The sequence below is a fragment of the Streptopelia decaocto genome (assembly GCF_964273445.1).
Source record: "Streptopelia decaocto genome assembly, chromosome: 4".
Classification (NCBI taxonomy): Eukaryota; Metazoa; Chordata; class Aves; order Columbiformes; family Columbidae; genus Streptopelia; species Streptopelia decaocto.
This window is the reverse complement of record NC_138658.1, coordinates 20,875,701-20,893,704: the sequence shown is the minus strand read 5'-3', so window position 1 is coordinate 20,893,704 and position 18,004 is coordinate 20,875,701. Positions and strand designations below refer to the sequence as shown.

At 36.9% G+C, this 18,004-nt stretch overlaps 1 protein-coding gene across 1 annotated transcript in view; it reads right to left on the bottom strand.

The window, feature by feature from the left end:
* HHIP (hedgehog interacting protein) overlaps positions 1 to 18,004 on the bottom strand; it is a gene marked incomplete at both ends in the record, with an annotated part of 69,244 nt that overhangs the window by 15,867 nt on the left and 35,373 nt on the right. Inside the window, 3 exons of the mRNA XM_082050773.1 lie at positions 581 to 724; positions 2,169 to 2,342; positions 2,787 to 2,938. Coding sequence (XP_081906899.1) covers positions 581 to 724; positions 2,169 to 2,342; positions 2,787 to 2,938 — 470 coding nt within the window. The remainder of the gene's footprint in view (positions 1 to 580; positions 725 to 2,168; positions 2,343 to 2,786; positions 2,939 to 18,004) is intronic.

Genomic DNA, 18,004 nt, shown 5'->3' with positions numbered 1-18,004 from the left:
ATTTTGGACTGTTAAAAAGTCCGAGAATCAACCCCTTATCGGAACAACTTGACTTTCTAAATTTTTTCAAACCATGACTTTAAATGTCACCTCAGTACTACCACCCACTTACTTTGCTGAATTATGCGTTGTTTAGTTAAAGCGTTGTTCTCCTCCGTGTTATTGTTTAGATATCACCAGATGTTCTCTTTTGTTTTCCATGTGCCTTTTTTTCTCAATCAAGATTCTACTGCTCTAATTTTTCAGATTCCCATCTCAGCTGTACTTTACCAGCTTTCTGCTTTAAGTTTTTTTCTTTCACAAAGGTAATAATTTTATTATTCATTAAAACAAAAATCCTGTACTTTGTTTCTGTCATTTCAGTCTTGACTTGTAATAGTTGTGTATTCTCTTTTCCATCCCCTTTGCCAGTGTACATTTATTTCTATCTGTGACATAAGTGTGGAGATGGAGCCATAGAAGTTTTAAAAAGTTCATTAGTGTCTTTATTATTAAAATTTTGCTACCTGACTGTATAAAAATTTTGGGTTGAAAACAGTATCTGCTCCAGAATACTTCAATTTAATTTTAACTTACTTACCGGCCTGGATTGTGGAGTCCATGTGCAAAAATCTCAGGAGGTTGGTTTGTGCTATTAAAATGTGGGTTGCTTCGTGGTATGGAATAAGGGACATTGCACAGGTCAGTATTTACATCGAGGCGCAATACAGAACCTGTAAAATCACTGAGAAAATTGGAGGATAAAATATTGGGGTTTTAGGTGTATTTTACTGGTAGATTGAATCCATATAATACTACAGTGAACCTGCAAAATAAAGCATGCACTTTACTGAATAATCACTTCTAGATTGGTTTTATGGTACATACAAGTCCAAAGAACAGTAGCAGAACCTATCAAAGATTCAGTTTAGCCAATACGCTCACTTGGTAGGAGTGTACTAGAATGCCTCTGACCATTCTGTTGGGAAGCAACTTGATAATAAGAGCAACTTTCCATACAACATTTTGTTATGGCTTCAAACATAAGGCTGTCAACTCTTTTATGCTGGCTCTTGTCTAGAGTAACTATGTTTATAATCACTATGTAGTTACATGCTTTTTTGCTAACACTTCGAATGCTGCTCTTGAATTCCATGAGTTTTAGCCACAGTATCATCCAAAGATTAATTATACATTAACACAAAAAAAAAAGTAATTGTATTGGTTGAATTGAGATGTTGATATCATAGAATCATAGAATAATTTGGGTTAGAAGCCACCTTTAAAGCTCATTTAGTCTAACCCCCCATTCTTGGTAAAGAATCAGAACTTCCTTTTACATGAAAGAGGACAGAGTAAAATGTGTTGCCATTCATGACTTTGATGGAGAAAGGGAGAAGGACAAGAATGTGGAAGGGACAGAAGAGCATCAAAACTCTTTTTACAAACATGAATAGATGTCATTTAAATTGATTCCTTTCTGTCTTTCTTCATCATGAATCTCTTTCAGTCTCTCCTTGGTTTATATAAATTTAAAATCAAGTATTAGATCTGCTCCCTGGCCTTGGCTTTAGGTATATCCTCACTGCAAAGGGCAGGAACACCTGCGGTTCTGCTGAGCCAAAGATACCTTTGCACACAGCAACTCTTTTTAGGTCTCTAAAAGCTCAGTACCCCACTTTGTCTAAATTAAGGCAAATGTTGCAACTCTAACAGCATAATGAAACAGTGGGAAAACGCAGGCTGAGAAAACTGTATAGGTAGACCAAAGTATGCTTTTTATATGTTCTCTAGGCATTTTCCTCAGTGATAAAGTGTTGGTTTTGACTCTAATATGTGTTTGTAGACACTCTTCTAGAGTGTTTGCTCGATAAAGCTATCTCATTCGTAGAATAATAGATTGGAAAAAAGAAGTCTAACCTGTGCTTAAATACAATTGCATCTACTGGTGAAGGCTCCAATATTTACACGGTTTGAAGCACACAGCTACAAGACCATGTATGTAAGCAGTAAGACTGTTCTGAAAATTGGCAGTTTTCTAAACCCAGGCACTGAAAATAGTGGGATTATGTAGTACAAGAAGGGGGAGTAAGATTTGTCCTGACAACTGCAGATCATTTTTGATTCTGAGTCCACCGTGCAAAACCAGAAGACAATACTAGAAGTCTATCCATTGGTAGTTTTTTTACCTTAAACCATCCATTTCCTCCATATCATCCAGAGTGATCATGCCATCTCCAAGAAAAATGTATAGGAAACCATCTGGGCCAAAGAGAAGTTGTCCTCCTAGGTGTTTTCGATGTAGTTCTGCTACTTCTAAAAACACTCTTGCTGTTCTCATATCAACTTGGTGTGGATTTTTCCTGCAATATAAAGATAAGAACACAGTTTTCACAGCTCATTATCGTTGTTTTTTATTCTAAAAGTAAACTCGAGTCATTCAAGTTATACTTGAAGGTGTAACTTGGTAGAAAAATGTCAAACAATTATTTCTGAGGAATTTCGATTTTCCATCATTCACAAAAATGATTTTGCTGCCTATACACAATAAGTATAGCTATAATATAAAAATGACAGAATAATTTTTAAAAATACAGAACAATTTTTTAAAGTCTTAAAAAGAATAAACTAGTGTACTTACTGGCATTCCAAAACTACCCTTTGAAATAAAAGCAGCAATAACTTTTCTGTAAGTGTCCAAACATGCACACTGTAAATCTGATAGTTCATTTCAGACGTGGGAAATACTAAAAGGAAAAGGTTGCTGAGAAATACAGAATTTGTGAATTTTAGACTTTTACTGATACCTGGATACTGTGTATTCTACAACCCGCAGGATGTGGTCATGAGGTCCAATAGCCCACCGTTCTTGGTTGGTGGTATAAGACACATACAGCTTTCCATTTTTCTTGTAATTGGGATGGAATGCAAGGCTTAACAGTCCTCTTTCATCTCCTCCCTGCAGTCAAATGAAAAACACAAAGAATTGTGAAGTTAATTATGTTCTTTATTGTGTTTCAGCTGGAATCCAAAAAAAAAAAAAAAAGTTTCTTTCTTGTGGATAATCTTTGCCCAAACTCTTTTCTTTCTTTCCTGACTACTGCACAAAAAAGGATTATAAAACGTTTCACTTTGGGGAACTCTTTAAGAGTCGGAACAAGACAATTGTCTTACGTAGTTATCTATGCACAAGTCTCTTACGCCACTTTTGTGGAGTGATTTGTGTATGCAATCTTTGGGAAGCCATGAAGACAAGTTTAAGTGCTGTGAAGGATTCTTTGCCGGGTTACTAGGTTGCTTGTAATTCGTCGAGGACAAATAAAAAGGTCTATAATCAGCAGTCACTTCTAATCCAAGTATCCAAAACCTAAAACACAGTGCTGGCTGCCAACTCCCACTGTCTTGGCAATATGTTTAGAAAACAGTTAAATTGCTTGTGTAATATGTAAACCTTTGTTTTACCCTGGAGGCAGCAACATCAGTTGTCACAACTATGGTGGTCTGTTCATCATAGCTAGTGTACTGTAGGTAATAAGCAGCCTTGGTCTCAGTGCAGAGAAACCATAGTTTTACATGTGGTCCTTCAATGGAGAGGGTTTTGTTATTTTTTAAAATAAAAATAGAAAAATCTCCGAACAACTTTCTTTTGTTATTATGTTTGCCACGAAGGTTAGTACAGTTATATGTTAAGCATCATAACTATGTAATGTACTGCGACACTGCAACTACCCTGTATACTTAAAGAGAAGGCAATTTTCTCTTTGGCTTCTAAAAATGTGTGTAATATTGCTATGCCTAAAGTTGTATTTGTATAAATGAAGAATAAAACTCGGATTCAGTAGTTGCTCTTGAGGTAATGCAGGGGAGAGAAGCTGAGGCAAAGAAAGAATCAGAATACATAGTTAACAATTCAAATTCTATTAATATATGTGATTATTCACAGGCTGATAGTTGTTTGGGAATTTAACTCAGGGTTTGCCAGCCTTTCAAAACTAGTGACTCTGTTGTAGCTTCAAGTGCTCCAGCTGCACACATAAGGAGACACCATTTTGCAACTCTAACCACACCCATGATAACTAATTATGAAATTTTAAATTGTTAGAGAGAATGAAGCTTTTAAAATGTATTTGCAATTCAAAGTGATGGATGGGCCTGTCTTCCTGTTGAAAGGCATCCCACAAAAGCCCTAACTGGGAAAGTGCACAGCTTTAATTTATTTTAATTCAACGTGATTGCCATACTTCCTTTTTAATCACAACCACCAAAGAGAAACCTGAGTCAGAATGTAAATTGGTCAAGAGATTTCCACAGAAAGAGATTTGTACAATGAAATCTGGATCCTGCTAATCTAGAGGCAGCCTAAATTTGCCAGTTTGTTTGCTAGAAAAATTGGGTTTCAGCGGGTTATCAGAGGGGTTAGTTTTGAAGGTCTAGTTAGAGCTGCCAAATCAGTTGCAGTCATCGTGGATGAAGGGACTGGTAATCAAGCTCCTGCTCCTTTATGAGCCAAGAATAATTCTGCAGCTGAGTCTGAACTGATTGTAGATATTATTGTATGAGTTTCTAAGAGTCTTGACCAAGTTGCTCTGATAAAGTCTGAAGCAAAGGGAGGCGAATCAGTTGCTTTGGGAAGAGTAAGGCATATTTCAAAGATTCCTGATGAATGATTCTATCTGTTGTGCCAGACAAAGCCAGTCCCACTTCTTCTCCTGAGAGATGAGTTCAACTCATTTAAGAGCCCAGGAATGTCAATGAGTCACACTAGGCCTGCCATTCAAGGTGAGTTATTGAAAGTATTAGTAAGAAAAGATCTTTCTGTTACTAAGCTGAAGCTTTTATTTAGCACTTGATGCCATGGAAGCAATCTCAGTGTGAAAGTGAAGCTGTTGAAAGCGTAAACAGGTGAAAATTAAATTAAGAGCTTTTAATGAAGCACACATGAAGCAAGAATTTGACGAATGAAACACGGGACCTGCAAGGTAATAAGTATGGCAAGTTGCATTCATAGGATCAGGCCAGTATTTCTACTAATTGCTGTCTTGTGTGATTCCCTTAGACTGCAATATATTACTTACTTTGTTTGTAGGATGTGTCTATTGCTTCCTGAAGAGTCATGCTGCTTTCTGTTTTTCAAAGTGAGCTGGACACACTATGTTCTAAAAAGTCTATTTACTGTTGCATTCAATAAAAACTTTGCAATAATTCCTCTAAGATACTGAAATCAGTGCAGCATCAAGATGTTAATTGTCTTACAGCCAATTAGAAATCCATCTGATTTTGTCCATACTTATTTCTTCTGATTTTGGAAAGCAATAGTTCCTGCGTACTTTTAGCTTTACCACTAATTGGCAAACCTGTTGTTTCCAATTAAATCACTGCCACAACTTGCATAGCTTCTGAAAGCATCTCTGTGGTGCCAGAAAGTATATAGTTTTCTGTAGTGTTATGTCTCTTATGTTGCAGTGTAAATTGAGATACCCAGCAAAATCCCTTACAAGCATTCATTTTGGTACTGTCAAACTGAATAATTACATACAAAATTTCAAAACATCAGATTTTTCCCTATAGAATAATCCACACTTATTTTTCATCACCAGACTTCTGGTGTCTACTGTGAAACTAGCATCCCAGGTTTTAGAGTCTTGTCTTGTAGACACCATCTGTCAAATATCCATATCCTTCTCTCAGCAGCTTAATAATTTCTTGACATCCTTTTCTTTTTAAGTTTCCCCTTAGGTGACACCAGCACCAACAAACTGTAGATGGGAGAGTAGCTGGTATAAGATCCTGCACTACACTATTTGATGGAATAACCACTAACATTAGTCAGTTGTATAAGGAAGGGCAAGGAGAATGAGACAAATCTTTGTATTCCATTGGGATGTCTGTTGAAGACAAAAGAATGATGGTTGTCTGAAATGAGTGTTAATTACCTAAACATGCTGTGGACTGGGGCCAGTGTGAAATCTCTATTGTAACTAAACCTGGAAGCTCCCACTTCCAATGTCTGTCTATGCAGCTCTTGAGCTTGAACACTCCTGTCTTCCACTCACAGTAACTGTGTTTTGCGGCAATTCTATGTTTGTTTCAGAACTGATTTTCCTTGGGCTGGGTTATAAGCTTCAGCTAAAGAGTTCTGTGAAAGGAAGAACATTCCTTCAAAAACAGATTGATCGAGTTTAGGACTACAAGCATGAAACTAATTTAATTAGAATTATATTAAGTCAGTTCTAAGGCAAGTAAAGATTAATTGTATGCATTAAAGTGTTTCTTTAATTTTAATTTAAAAATGGTTGATTAGGTACATTATGTCAGTCCTAAAACTGTATTACTACAGTAAGTGTTCTCCACTGAAGTATATTTTTAATATTTATTTTTGCATTGTAGTTTCTGTTGTAATATTTACACTTGTAAAAATCTGAAGTGTCTGCACAACGCTATCCACTTTGCATTTTGAATAAGACTAAGGGGATTTAATTGTTGCACGTGAATATTGGATTTTTATGGAAAGGTGCTATTTTCGCGGAAGCACTCCTTAGAACAGGGCTCTACTTTCCATCTATGTGTTTCCAAATGTACTCTGGTATATCTCTGATATTATATACGGAAGTATTATTATATTATTAAGGTATTATACTTTTTCTATAATACAGAAACATATGCCACAGTTATTTTTTACACATGCTGCCATTTCATTATATCAATGTATGTTTTATTTCCTGTAGTATATATATATAGAAATACATGGGAGTGCCTTAACTGGTATTGTTAACTGTTTCATTTATTGTAAGCATGACCCTTAATTATGTAACCTTAATAGTAATTAATTTTAGTAAGCAAAACCAGGTATGACCATTTATTTTCATTACTCTGTGTGGCTTAATAATAAACAATATAGGTAGCAGAATCTGAGTTTTCCTTTAAAATTGATTTTCATTCATTCATATAAAATAGTGGCATTTATACTTAACAGCTTTTTCATCTCAACAATCCCACCCTCATGTTGGAAATGAGTAGCAAATTTTTTAAAAGGGGTTGTGCCTAAGATATTTATATTCAACGGTTGTTTGTGACTTAAATATTAGCTCTAATGTAATGTCTTTATATAGTTTCTTTTCATTTATTATAGAGCAAATGCTACATAACTTGTTCACGTAGTATGATCACCCTTAACTTAGTTTATTTCCTATGTAATATATACCATAACTAATATTCACTACCATATGTTGGATCTTAAGGAGTTTTATTTGTAAAACACATTTGTGAGGGAGTCATGGAACATGTAAAATTTCTTATCAGGCAGTACCACATGAACTCATCAGAAAGGGATTTCTAATTAGGAGATCCCAAAAGAATCTCTGCTTGTCTGAACCTTCCTTTACCAGATCTTACTGTAGAGCTGAATATCCGTGTCAGGTATTTTTCTCAGAGGGATGTGTTTGCCGAATTAACGTTTTTGAAATCTGGCCCCAGCACAGGACAGAAACCTGACTACAGCAGAAGCAGAAAGCAGCAAAAGCTCTGCTGCAAGGGTCCGCCTCGCCTTTCCAAGCTGCCTCGACTGCTTTGAGAAACACAAGGAGAGGTTCCCCTGACAGGTGAAAGAGGACAACGCATAGCGAATGAGAAAACCAGACACTAATTGGGCTGTAGGTATGGCATAGGAATAGAGCTCCTATAGACCTCTTGGGTGTTGAAAATTCAAGTGCTTTGCTATCTGAACATCTGTGGGGCCTGAGGCCTCTGGCAAGGGAAGAACTGGTAACACAAGACATTTACCTCAGGGAAAAATAATTACACTGATGTCATGGCTCAGTATAGTATACATAGTAGACCCTATCTCCAAAGCATTTCCTTTTTCCTGTTGTGCTGCAAAGCTGCTTTTTTTTTCCCTTTTTCTTTCTCTCTCCTTTATAAAGGACTTTGCAGTTATCTAAGGATTTTTTAAAACATTTTCAATATTTTCTACTTATTTAAACAAATGCACTATTTTTATTCTTCACTTAAAAATACCTTTAGATAGAGGAATGCTTTACAATTTATACAGGAAAAATACTTAGAGGGCCATACTCTTACTTGGAATGTGAGCACAAATCCTACTGAAGTTAGAGTTGGTTTTTGTTCAGTTAGGTGCAGGGCAGGATTTGGCTGCAAATCATTGATGGCCAAAGTGCCTCCATCACAAAGTTGTCTGCTCTGATGTTTGCAGGGATATTTAAATGCTTATTTTTTACAAGACAACTGAACTCACTATAAAGTAATGACATCCTGCTCCTTTAGAGCTCAGTGGGTCCACACGTTAGACCTGTCAAAAGGTAGTAACTTGATTCATAAGAACAGTTCTGCATGGATTTGAATCGGGCTTCTCTGCGCTTGGGAAAAAGTCAGAGTACTGATCCACAGGAATTAATTACACACACACTTTTATTATGCAGCAGAGTTTTCCAGCAAAAGAAGGACACTAGAGTAACCATAACTTGAACAGAAAGAAATAAAAATGGTTTGAGACCTAAAGGTAGCACTGGAACTGAAAACCTAATTCTATTCTAATTCTTCTGTTGCAGCAAAACCAAAATTTTGACATGGCCTTGATCATGTTTTCTTTTCCTTTTCTTCACAGTTCTTTGAAGATATCAGTTACTAAATGCAGGCCCTTTCATTTCTAGTCCTAGTCCTAGTCCTAGTCCTAGTCCTAGTCCTAGTCCTAGTCCTAGTCCTAGTCCTCCATACTTATATTTTTAATTCCACAACTCCAGATTTTGCTCTTCTGCTGGGCAATCTTTAGTTTAATTCAACTGACAATCCTTGTTCCCTGATAATACAATTCCTCCCGTCCTCCTAAAGAAAGTATGTGAAACTTATAAATGCAGATACCAACCCAACATAAACCCACAGCTTGCCTCCTTCACACTCTTCTAGTAAGACAGGAATCCTGCTTTGACAACTCTCCCAATTATTGGTTAGAAGCCGCTAAAAGCTCCGAGACTGCCAAAAGCCAGCCAATAATTGGGAGGTTTTGGGCAAAGTGACACAGGACTGTGAGCGTGCTTGCAAGGAGGTGGCCGTGAGCCCATGTGAGGTCTGCATCTGGACTGCAAAACTTTATGTACTGCACTGCTTTAGGAGAATTGGAATAACAGAAGACAGTGGAAATCAGTCCCGGAAGAGGGAGATTCAAATAAAGACCAGATGATTATTGCATTCAGTAAAGCTGGCTCAAGAAGGTGTGAATTACACACTTTCCTGCACCATAGAGGCCTCTTGAGCTGTAAGCAACATTCATCCTCTGGGAACACAGGTGGTGATTCCACCTCTGTCCCCAGCTGGATTTATTTTCAAGGAAGCTTTACATTCCACCAGCAATTCAGTGAGTGGTTCACCAGCGGAGGCCACTGAGGGAAGGTAAAAAATAGGTGTGCTCCTTCTTATTTCCCTGGCACACTTCCACTTTCTGGTCTTTCTTTCTTTTTTCTTTCTTTGGCATATCTGCTCTCCTATACTCTTCTTCTTCAGCATTCTTCCACTCTTGACTGTCTTCATCTGACAGCTTTTCAGCTGCATTGGTTTGAGGTCTATTGTGTTGTAGAATTAGCCTTCTAGGAAAGCAAGAAAGTTTCCTTCCAAGTGAACGAGAATGCAGTAAGTGTTAAGAAATTTACTGATCATGAAAATCCTTCATTAATAGGGAGAACAGACTTGATGACTGTAGTATTTTTTCCTCCTTCTTTCTGTTGCTTTAAAGCTTTACCCACCTTTCCATGCCACTTCTGTGATAAAGGTAATTTTTACAACTCTCTTTCAGTGGGCAGTCCGATAAAATCATCTCAGATGAGACTCCAAAGACAGCAGGCTACGTTACATCAACATTCACAAATACATGACAACAAGAGATTAATAATTCCTTTTTCATTCATCAAAACTGTGACTTTACCTCTTCAAATCAGAACGATTTTTATAGACCATATTTTAATGCTAACATTATTTTTCTGTAAACAGATAAACAAGACAAATTAATCTTATTAGTGATTTACTGTTCTACCAACACTGTAATTTGACGGTGGTCCGCCCAGGCATCTACTCTGGTTTTCTCATGCTCTGATTCCTTGACCATGTATATAAACCTTATCTTCATTTTTCAGTAACGTATTTCATAAAGTCTTTCTTTGTGGTTAAAATACAGGTCTAATGGCAGAGAGGTGTCAAAGGAGTTCAAGAATTATGATTCCATAGATAAGTTGGTTTTATGTGGCATGGCATTTCAGCCAATCACTGCTGCTTTTGTCATTGCTAAAGATAAAAATATGCTATGGAAAAAGAAAAGCCTTACTATGGTGCAAAGATTTCTCTGGGCTGCTAAATTAAGACTTTTCGTAAGTGTCCACAAAAAAGTCTACAGTACTTTCAAATGAGCTGTAAGACTATTTTTTTTTATGCTGAGAGAGGCAAAAAAAGAGGATGTATAGTGACACATAGCAAATTTGACAGTGCTTATGTAAAATGAACCAACCTACAACAAATTCTATACTCCGATAATTGAAAACAAATTCATGCTGTTTTACCATGACCACTTTATATGGAAATTTAGGGATATAATTCAGAACAGAATAACAGTAATTATCATACTCTCTGCATTAAATTAAAACCAGAAATGTTGATCTGTCTAATTGTAGGCATTAAAAAATAACTAGTTTCAAAAAAGAGAGATGGAAATGGAAAGATGCCCCGATGACATTACTCTCTCTTACAAACAATCTGGCCTTTCTCCTATGCCTCTCGGCACTGAAGTGTTCTCTATTAAAGCAGGTACTGGCTTTTTCTGCTTGCAAGGGGAATGTTACATTCACATGAACTAGGTATTTTAATATTGTGTCCCCATTTCTTTGTTGTTGTCTGTATGTTAATGGATACTAAAACTTACTCAGCAAGTGATAAACGTTAAGTTGCTAGCAGTCTCCCTCTTGCAAAAAATAAACAAAAAAAACCCCCAAAAAACACTGTAAACAGGATACCTTTGCCAGATGGTATCGACGGACTAGAGGTGCTTCATTCAGTCTACGCTGTGTTTTTCCCAGTCATTACTATGGTAATAATTCATATTTGCAACATAAGCTAGATTAAACTGTGGGCCTGGCTCTGTCACTGCTCTAAGAGAAGAGTGAGTTCAGTGGCTTATCACACTGATATTGATCTTCACTGTAAAATATACAGATTTTCTTCTTCACTGAAGTTGATTTCCTTAACAGATTTCTAGCTTTAGTCATTAAGGCTGCAAAGGTACTAAGCAAAGGTTGTAAAGTGTTTTCTGCAAGATATTTTATGTTGCCTTTTTTTCTTCTTTTTAGAAACTGGAGAATCACATTATCTGAATGGTTTTTGATAGGGGAGTAGGAGACAATTAGCAGCATAGAAGTTTGGGTGACAGTAAAACACAGGACAGAGTCAGGAAGCATGTGAAAGTTCACTGCAATTGATGCTCCTATTCCACCCATTATCTTGTCTGGGATTCTCTCCTGAAGGCAGAGCCACTATGTAGAGTGTGGGGCTTGCCTGCAGGCACCGAAACATGGGAACACCTCACTGGTTTTCAGTTGCCAAAGAACGGGTATGCAAACTCTAAAGATAAAGCAAATGCTATTCTGTTCCCTGATATCCAAGGAACTTTCGGCCTCTGAAATCTGGATGCATGGAGGGGCATATTTCAGCCTATATTTAGCATCAGCATTCAGCATAGTTTTGATAATGATGTGTCATATCTTCAAAGCAAATGCTGGTTGCATATGTTGCTGGTTTGCTCAGTAGATGACTATGCTAAACGTGATAGGCAAAATCAGAATTTGCATTCTTAGAAGCTCTGCAAGTATTCTTCAATGTTTTACCAGTAAACATTCAACAGATCTACTGGATGAAGGCTAGACAACTATGTTATGTCTATTTACTCCAATTTTAAAATTGTTTATACCTATGTTCTCTGTCCATTCAATTGTTTCAAACAGTAAACAGTCTTCCATTATTGACACAAATGCAAACAGAAAATCAATTTAGAGCTCCAGCATGTGCTACTGAGTTTTAAGCTCCCACATGCAAGCATGAGCATTGGAAGTGTATTTGTTATCCAAAATCAAACTGTTTCAAATATAAAGACTGCACTTGTTGGAATCCTGATAGAAAGGCAGCTAGAAAAAAAGAGAAAATGCTATTATTGCTTTTTTTTTTTTTCAACAAAAACCGTGCATGTGCATCATGTTTTGTACCTGGGTCAGAAACACTTTCAAGCACCAGCACCCTCCCATTTCTGAAAAAGCACTGAATGGGAGCTCGGAAGAAAAAAGCATTTGAATTGTCTGATAGTGCCTCAGTGTTTTCCTCCCGGGTGCTTTGCCATTGCTGTCAGCCTCACGGTGCCACAGGGGCTGGGTGAGAAAGGCTGGCGTGCAACCTATTGACTGCTTAGTTATGCAACAGCTTGGATTTCAAATACTGACTCCAGTAATCGTAGAATTTGAGTTCTTTCGGTAAGTCTTAAAAAATATACGTAATGTGCCAGCTACCTGAAAACAAGGAGTAAATAAATCCAGAGAAATCCAGATTTTTCCACAGACATTTTGTCAATACCAGAGGAAGCTAAAATAATCAAGCATTTTTATGGATCGCTTATATAGATCTCCTCTTTACCGCTCAACTAAAGTAACGAAAAAATATTAATAATTTGAAGAGAGACATGAATATTTTTGTGAAATGTGCCAAGTGGAAAAACCAGGGTGGTGGAGGATATATGGTTTGCTCTTCATGACTAGAATCTGTATATAGGAGGAGAATGATGGCAATCCACAGCCGTGTTGACAATTCAGACATGCAGGAAATACCCTTGTAGGAAACTAATACCATCTGGGTTTGGCCCAAGATGTGTGAATGAGAAATATGTTTCTTGTTGAGAATGCAAAGATAGTTTTGGACATTGCAAAGAAGGAATGTGTTAAGCATGCACACTTACAAAAATGAAATAGGGTGAGGCATTGCATGCATATGGAATAATTAGAGGAATATGTTTGTGTGCATCAATAGCTCATGCAGACTTAAAACTTCAGAATTCATTTGTCCTAAGACAACCAGTAAATTACTATGAAAACTGTCTTCAGTATAAATGGCCAGGAGCTTTCTGAATAAAGACAGTATTTGAAAATGCAGATTTGTCTAAGCCACAGCGATCCCTGATAGAAAGGGAGGTTTGCTTGCGATACATGTTGTGTTTTGGGAAAAAACATAGTTTTGAAATTGATGAAACATCCAGTTCTAATATTTGTAAAACTGGGAATTTGGATTATTTCAGTGAGTTGTTTTCAGCTTGGAAATTAGTTTTAGTTAAAAGAATGTCAACACTGAAATGGAATATTTCATTTGGCCCTTCCTGAGAACCTTTCAGTCCACACTTGGTGAGAGTATGTTTTCAAAATCTCAGAATATTCTCCTCTCTATCCCGTTCTTGCATTAACTGTCTGAGATTTTAGTGTCTGTTCTTGGCATGGGAAGGCTCTCTGGTTTCTAATGAAGCCATTGCCAGCATTCTGAGGTTCCTGAGACTCGCTGCCTGCGGGGTGGATTTTTGCCTCTCCCTTGACACCCTCATCTACTTGTGAAAGCCCCAGCAGTGCTGATTTTTCTGTTTTTTGTGAGGCTAATGAATGCCTTGCATGTACAGGAAAAAGTTCCATGCTCTCTTTCTGGTGCACATTTGACTTCTTCTCCAGACTAGCCTTTAGTACAATCGTCCTTTCTCTAAGTTCAGGCTCTAAATGCTCTATTAAAATAAAATTATTGAGAAGAGAAAAGGTTTGTTAGTCTTTCATGTCTGTCAAGATCCTGGATTAACCCTGTTCCAGGTTCAAAGACACTCACACAAATTACCTGTTCCTCAGCTAAGCAATGCTCATATGATGCCAGTAAACTGTCTGTTATTGTATCTTGCTCTTCATTTGTTTTTCAGCAGATTTCTGACATACCTGAACAGGATTATTCTTATCACCACTAAACACTGCTGGAGACATTTATTTAACATGTATTCATTGGGTTAGTGCTTACCAAGAAGGCACAATGTAAAAGAAGTTGGAAAATTAAGTGTCCACTTTGATTCTTTTATTTTCCATTCTTTCTTAGTATGCACCTGTGATCTTTGGACAGGATGCTCGAAGTCTATTGAATAAAATGTTATTAATACACTAACGGCACACCATCGCCTATCTTTAATTGACGGATTATGTTCAGGTTGACACAGGCTATCCGAAGAAGCGGGCAGGCAAGAGGGATTCCTTGTTCTTTGAAAATGAATTATTAGTACCTCTTTCAGTGCCATTATAGAATCGTGTTGTATTAGTTCATGTTTTGCAAGGCTGTACACAGAGTATTGCTTTCATTTGCATCTACTGTGGAACGTGCACATCTGCCTTTCGGGTGAGAATATGTGACTCTGCAAGGCTTGAACTGTCCAATCTGTTTACACTTATGTGTTATGTATATACTCACTACATACACATATAAACATAGACATGCATCCAGCATTTAGGTGAACACAGATTTCCTTGTCCCTGTAGTTTAAATTCTCATCAAATTTAATTCTTTTTTGTAGTTCCAAAAGCAGAACATGAGTGGAAATAAACAGTGCACTCATGCTTGATTTGCATATCTTAAGGCTTAAATAAATGGTGTTCGAACTACCTGAAATAATTTATTTTGTAGTATTTAATAAGTTAATATTGTTGTGCCCACAATGTTGGGGGAAAAGAGTCTTGAAAAATATGCATTTCATGTATATGCCTGTGTTTTTTAAAGAACTCATTAAATTATGGTCATAGTACGTATTTTAAATATTGACATTTCTGAGTGGGTTTAATTTTTATTTTGCCAAGTGTTGTAAATTCCTGTTTTGGATCCTGAGGATTTTGGTGGAGGTGGAAAACCACTAATAATTTCTTCTTGTTCACGCAACTTGTATTCACTTGCATGTTTTAACTTGAAGCAGACCTTTTCTGTTGATGCTGATAACACTGTTCTGAGTATAAACCAAACTCCTTTGGAGTAGGAAAGAGTGAAATTTTCTCCAGCTAATGGAAATGATAATTACCTTAATATAAATTTTTGTTTCATAAGGCCCTAATTCAGCAGGTATTTAAGCATGTGCACAAACTCCACCGATTTTCTTTCTAGTGCAAACCAGAATATCCTGAGGCAGCTGATTCTCTCCAGAGTTACCTGACTTTTGGTGTCAGTAAATGAGATCTGATACAGTGGTAGTGGGGGGATTTATCAATCAAAAATACTTCTGATTGAGGAAGAAAAAATTGTTGGAAAAAATGGAGACTTTTAATGAATCTGACCCTGAGATTTCATAAGATTTCTTTATGGTCTGTAGCTAATGTGGTGGTTATGCGGCTAAAGGCATTATCTTCACATCATTATAATGAAACATAACACTGGTATCCTTGACTTTATTAGCCAGGCTTCATTGGTATCTGACGTTATATATTTCCTATTATAAATCTAGATAAGAACTTACATTGACCTGCATTAGACCAAACATTAAACAATTTACTAAGATTACGACTTTGAAAGGGAACTTAAAAAAAAAAAGTCTTTTAGACCACCATGAAACAACCATAAATTTAAGGAAATATGAGGTTTCCACCACGTGACTTCCCCTGCAGAGTTATGCAACAGACTGCTGTTACTTAAAGGTCATACATAAAAAATTTATGGTACATTTTTTAAGAGATTTATAGTGTTTCTATTTATACAACTTATATGTCAACAATTTAAAGGTATAGTATACTAAAATAACAAATTAAAGCCTAATCCCTTTGAATCCTTGATAAAATAGAATGCTTTAATATAAGTAATATATAAAAGAAGTTGAATAAATGTATCTGTATTAATTGATGTGGTATGTATGATGTAATGATTAGCTGTTTATTATCTATTACAGATCATTTGTTCATTTTTATCCTGAAAATCCTTTGCAAATGGGGTTGATTAGGGGAGCATTCTTTGTCGCATAGGCCCATTACCTGGTGGTGTAACTCTTTACAAGAGCTCTGAAAACTAGTCGCAGAACTAACTCTCTTTCAGTGTTGAGATGAACGATGCCATTGATGCTACCTAGACCTCTCATTTTGAGGTATCTTTGAACACAAATACGTATCATTCACCCAAGATGTTGTGTGATTCCCTGGAGGTAAAAATTCTAGCACTATGTGAAGGTACCACCCCTTAGTCATTTGCTGAACTTCACTTGCTTTGCACTGAAATGAAGTGGGAGCAGTTATCCAGTTACTCAGCCTTGTCTGAGGCGAGGGAATAACAAAGCAGACTGGAAGGGGGAAATTTCTCAAATCACTGGAGCTGCTCTACCAGTAGGGTTTGAACTCAGCCATACGAGTGACATTTGCAGCCCTGCCTTTGCACACTTAACCCATATTCTTATTTACGTGAGAGCTGAGACTGCAAATGCATCACTTTATGTCAGAAGTCAGAGTCATATATGCAGGGCTGGCAGTTATTATTGACGCTAAATTAATCCCTGAATTTTGCATATTAAAATAATGCATTAATATGAAGGCTGCATTAGGGCACAATATTTAAGTTCCGTAATGTGTGTAAGCACTTTGACTCCATGAATATTCATTTCTCATTAAAACAATTCTTCATAGATGAACAAAGCTCCTGGTACACAAAACACCTATTAGAATGTCAGCCATCCACACATGGGTAATTCCATTGCCTTTGAGGCGCTGAATTGGACATCAGCATTTGGAGAAAGATGTTAATATAGTCATGGAGATGTGTCTCTACCTGGTATTGTGGCCTAATCTTGTCCTTAGTAAAGAACCTGAGAATGCAGTCTGATGGTGGTAGTTCCTAAAAACAGGGAGGGGAATTCTCCACCAGAGGCAGCATTTGGGTTGCTATGCCACCCACCAGCTTTTAGCTATGGAGTCTCTACTGACTTGAATGGGCATATCTAGTCCCTTGATGACCCTCTCAGTATTCCTGTAGGGATGCCCTTCATCTGGGCTTGAAAAATGTTTCTTGCCTTGCTGTGGGAGATACTCTTCTCTTGGTCTCCTTGGCTACTGCTATCTCCAGCTCTGAAGATCACATCCAATGCCCTTTGGAGCTGGAGCTCATACAGAACTTCTTGGTAAGCACAAGTACCCAACAGACTTTTGCACCAAGTCCTTTTGCAACCCCAGATTACTGCAGGTTTTGCTGTAAAATAGAGTTATACCAGTTCTACGGATTTTGGATGTTTCTAGAGCTGTGGCACCCTATGATTTGCTTTTGCTGACTGAAGAAACATAGCGTTGTTCCTAAGCTGGTCATCACCCCTTCATCAGCATAATTCATTTCCATAGTATGAAACTGTTGTAAAGAAATTTGGCTACAACTGTTCCAGCAGAGTTTATAGGTTCATAGGCCGACCCAAGCAGCGATTAATTTAAAAGATGTGATCATTTCCTATCTTTTATGAGCATTAAATATTTTCTTTTCTTTTGGACAAAAAATATTTGACACGTCAAATGACTAGAATAAGAGCTGATAATATCTATTGTATTTTTAAATATTACTATCTTTTACAAATAAGAAAATCACAAAGTGTTAGAAAAGAATAACAGGTTCAGCATTTTAAAAGTTGTTTTTCTTTATAACTGTAAGTCTAGAGTTTCAGAGAGAAAACACTAATAAAAATTAGTCATCATTATGATGTCATTCTCATAATTTCCCTTCAAGTAAACTAGCAAGTACAAATAATATTTGTAATGTCTGACATCATCTATGTAGCTTTCCATTGCTCAGACTTTGGGTTAAATTTAGTGATGTTTCGCATTTGTTAGAGAGAACACCTTCTGGGTGGAATGGATTCCATTAAGAAAATCTCTCTGAAGTTAAGCCATCTTTGTAACTTGCTTAAAACAAAACAAACCTACCCCAAAACAGGCCAGGAATGAGACAAGTACAGCAGTTGCAATTTGTCAAA